The sequence below is a fragment of the Zeugodacus cucurbitae genome, chromosome 2 (assembly GCF_028554725.1).
Source record: "Zeugodacus cucurbitae isolate PBARC_wt_2022May chromosome 2, idZeuCucr1.2, whole genome shotgun sequence".
In the NCBI taxonomy this organism is placed as follows: Eukaryota; Metazoa; Arthropoda; class Insecta; order Diptera; family Tephritidae; genus Zeugodacus; species Zeugodacus cucurbitae.
Window position 1 is genome coordinate 77,009,332 of NC_071667.1, and position 3,481 is coordinate 77,012,812.

General features: G+C 41.5%; 1 protein-coding gene across 1 annotated transcript; it reads right to left on the minus strand.

The window, feature by feature from the left end:
* Nucleotides 1-562: 562 nt before the first annotated feature.
* On the minus strand, nucleotides 563-2,797 carry LOC105211298 (homeobox protein bagpipe). Its single transcript, XM_011182648.3, has 3 exons — nucleotides 1,985-2,797; nucleotides 1,342-1,832; nucleotides 563-1,215 (listed from the first exon to the last, which is right to left on the minus strand). Exons 1-3 carry the CDS (start codon nucleotides 2,580-2,582, stop codon nucleotides 760-762), a joined length of 1,545 nt encoding a protein of 514 aa, XP_011180950.3. The 5' UTR covers nucleotides 2,583-2,797; the 3' UTR covers nucleotides 563-759.
* Nucleotides 2,798-3,481: the final 684 nt, after the last annotated feature.

Below are 3,481 nucleotides of genomic sequence, written 5' to 3' on the forward strand. Positions count from 1 at the left end.
CCAATTTTTTTGAGGCGGGGTGTTCAGAACGCTGTAACTCATGTTCTAAACAATATTTTTTGCTTAAAATTTATACTTAGACTTTCGAAATGTATGTATGTTAATAAATGCTAATAAACTTGAAGCTCTCTCTATTTACTGATCGTAGAAAAAATATTCCTTGTCCTTAAAATATCCCTAAAAAACCGGCGGTCACATGGGATGACTCGCTTTAAATTAAATAAATTATAAAATTCAGAACCATACTGCCCTTCTGTTTGTAACCTACCTATATAGAAAGACGGATACTTGCGAAGAATTTATTTCCATTGAAATAAGAGAAAATGGAAGATTAGATCCATATTTTTGATTTCTTTGAAAGTACGTCCTTTAATTAATATTAAAGTTCGCATTACGAGGTCTGTTCAAAAAATATCTTATATATTCTTCTCCATTTTCTTGTATTGAAAACTTCAAGAATCGGCAACAAACTGTTGAACGAAACACAAGCCGATATATTTCAATATTATTTTATTTTTTCATTGCATTGTTATTCACAATTACTTATTTCTAAAACTACAATAAACAACTAACTACAATTAATTACAATACTAAAAGTACATATGTATGCCTACTAAGCCAATTAAAACTTTCACTATCACAAATTTCGTTAAATTTATACAATATTATTTGCTACTTTCGCGACACTGTGCCACACAAATTACTAATTTATAGACAAACTTTAACGTTTCACTAAGAAGCATTAACTAAGAAGCCGCTTTAATCAATTTCCACATTCTCATCACAATCCTCCGTCGTTGCCGAGTGTGTCTCCGCGCAGCTTTCGGTATCCGCAGACATGGCTGAAGTCAACATGGCGCCAGAGGCATCCATAGGTGTCGGGCTGGAGCAAGATCGCGATGGACTGCTGCTGCCGCCGCTGCCATGCGTGTTTCCATGCGTGGGGGATGAGGAGGCCGAAGAGCATTGTATGTAACGCATGCCGTGGTCCATTTTGCCGAAATTCAATGCGTTTTTGGTGATGTCAAAACTGGTGTTGTTGTTTGTATTTGCGTGGCTAGCCGCAGCATGAGCGCCAAAACTACCAGCAACCGGACCATTCACCGACGATTGACTGGGTGGGGGTATGGGTTGTGGTATCTTAGACGCTTGTGGATAAAAGTAAGGGAATGATACTTGAGGCAATGAGACGCCAACACCGTAAGCCATTTGCAACTGTAATAAAGAGAAGCAAAAATAGGGATAATTTGTTAGTGATATTTTTTAAATTATAAAATAATTTATTTAATTTTTTTGCATTATAATATTTATTTAGCAAAATAAAATGTAACGGTTGCCTACCTGATGCCGATAAATATGCAGCAACGCCGGATCAATGCCATGCGTCGGCAACATGTGTGCATAAGCAGCAGCCGCTGCTGCCGCCGCCGCACCACTGCCATCCTCACGCACCAACACCTGCACCGGCACACGCTTTGTGGCGGCGCTCATCAATGCGGCCTCATGCTGTTGGATTTGCTTGCGCTTCGTCTTGTAGCGACGATTTTGGAACCAAATCTTTACTTGTGTTTCGGTCAAACGCAGCGTTTTCGCCATTTCGGCGCGTTCCGGACCGCTGAGGTAACGCTGTTGTGCGAAGCGACGCTCCAGCTCGAAAACTTGCGCGTGACTGAAAGCGGCACGTGAACGCTTCTTGCGGCTCAACGAACCACTAAGCGCGTCTGTGTCGTGCAGCGTAGGTGAAGTGTTGCCCATGCAACTGCTGTTGGCGGAATGCCCGGAGGCGCCACCATAAAGCGACAAAATCGACGGTGGCGGTGAAGACTCCGAATCTAAAAATTATGAAGAAAAAAGATTATAGTAAATTTTTGTTTATAATATTTGTACAAAATTAGTTTGTACTAGTTTCCAAAATATTGGTCACCAACACGCTTTCGCTAATCCATTAGCCGCCATTAAAATATAAAACTTTTCGCCAACTTACCTGATTCATTATTACTGCAACGTCGCATGTCAATGGGACAATCACCGCGTCCACCGACCAAACTCCCCGCACCGATATAACCGAATTTGCGCGCTAACTGGTAATCGCTGTGATTGTTATTCTCCAAAGTGGCCATATAGTAGGGCATAAAGTCATTGTTCTCACTATTGCCGCCCGCTCTGCGTTCCGCGCCCATAGGCGCCGCATACTTTGACACCGCCGAGCGCATTTCACAAATTGGACTCGGGTTATTGGATGAATTACACGAGGCGCTGTTTTCTAAAGCGCCATTTAATTTATTTCCACTAAATTCACCCGCACCGATATGGCAACACGATGTTGAGGCTTTTAAGCCATCTTTTAATTCACGCGCCTGATTTTGACGCAGCTCAGCGGCTGCTAATTCCGCATTGAACGACATTTCCGTATCGGAGAGACGCCGTCTTAACTGTTGCTGTTGTGCTGCATTTAAACTATTGTTGTTGCGCGTTAAAATATCATTGATGGAGAAGGGCGTTGTAAGCGCCGCTTTACTCAGGCTCACTAAAGCACCACCGCCACCAACACTACTGCCACTATTCTCCATATTCGTTAACATGGCAAAACTGAATCAATGCAATAAAAATTATTTTCTTTATATTTTGCTATTTGTTCTTATTAAATTATTTAAAAATTTCCGCTTCGCAAACTCTTTATTTCAATATTTTTATTAACAAACACTCTGCTATTGTTTATTATTTTATTATTTTTCAACTGCACGACGACCTGTAACACACGTCCGTTAACGTCTACTCATGCGACACCATTGAACAAACTCACCACGCACAGTTCGATTTTAAATACTTCGATCGCACTTGGTATCGTTCACTAGGTCGCCTATAGGAAGCACCAGCAACAACAGCAAAGAGCAACGGCAATAGCACTCAGCCACCTCCCGTTTATGTGGCACTCGAGTGTTTTTCTGTCGAGTGACCCTTAAGCGTTGCCATCTGTTGTTGTTGTACACACAATAGTGGCGTCTCCATATGGTAAATACTCTGAAATGTTCTATTTTTATGCAATACACACAAGCCTCAAGCATCTCAGCAGCCCCACTTTGAGCGCTTTTTCAACTCGATTTCTGATTCGTTTGTTGCCAGCAGCGCTCATGCGCCGCACAGCGTCTCTTGCAGCGTTTCACTGAATTTCATTGTTCGGCTATGGTTGGTGTACTTCTGTTGTCCGTGTTGGTAGTGGTGATGTTGGCCGCTGATTGGCTGAGCAGCTCGAGCATCATTGCTCTACCTCAAGTGATTTATGAGTGCGATTATTACCTTTAGCATCCAATATAATGTGAGCACGCGGATTATTATTGTTGTACTGTTATTGAGTGACTACTTTCATTTGTTTGTGGTTTCATAAATTGTGTGGATTAAGAAATTGGGTGACTGTAGTATTTACGTCTTAAATATATATGACATACATACATATGTATGTAGACATGTGTTGCGAAAGTGT

Coding starts and splice junctions, on each gene's coding strand:
- LOC105211298 (XM_011182648.3), bottom strand. CDS start 2,582: ATGTTAACGAATATGGAGAATAGTGGCAGTAGTGTTGGTGGCGGTGGT. Junction 1,833..1,984: donor TTGCAGTAATAATGAATCAG/GTAAGTTGGCGA, acceptor CATAATTTTTAG/ATTCGGAGTCTTCACCGCCA. Junction 1,216..1,341: donor TGCATATTTATCGGCATCAG/GTAGGCAACCGT, acceptor TCTTTATTACAG/TTGCAAATGGCTTACGGTGT.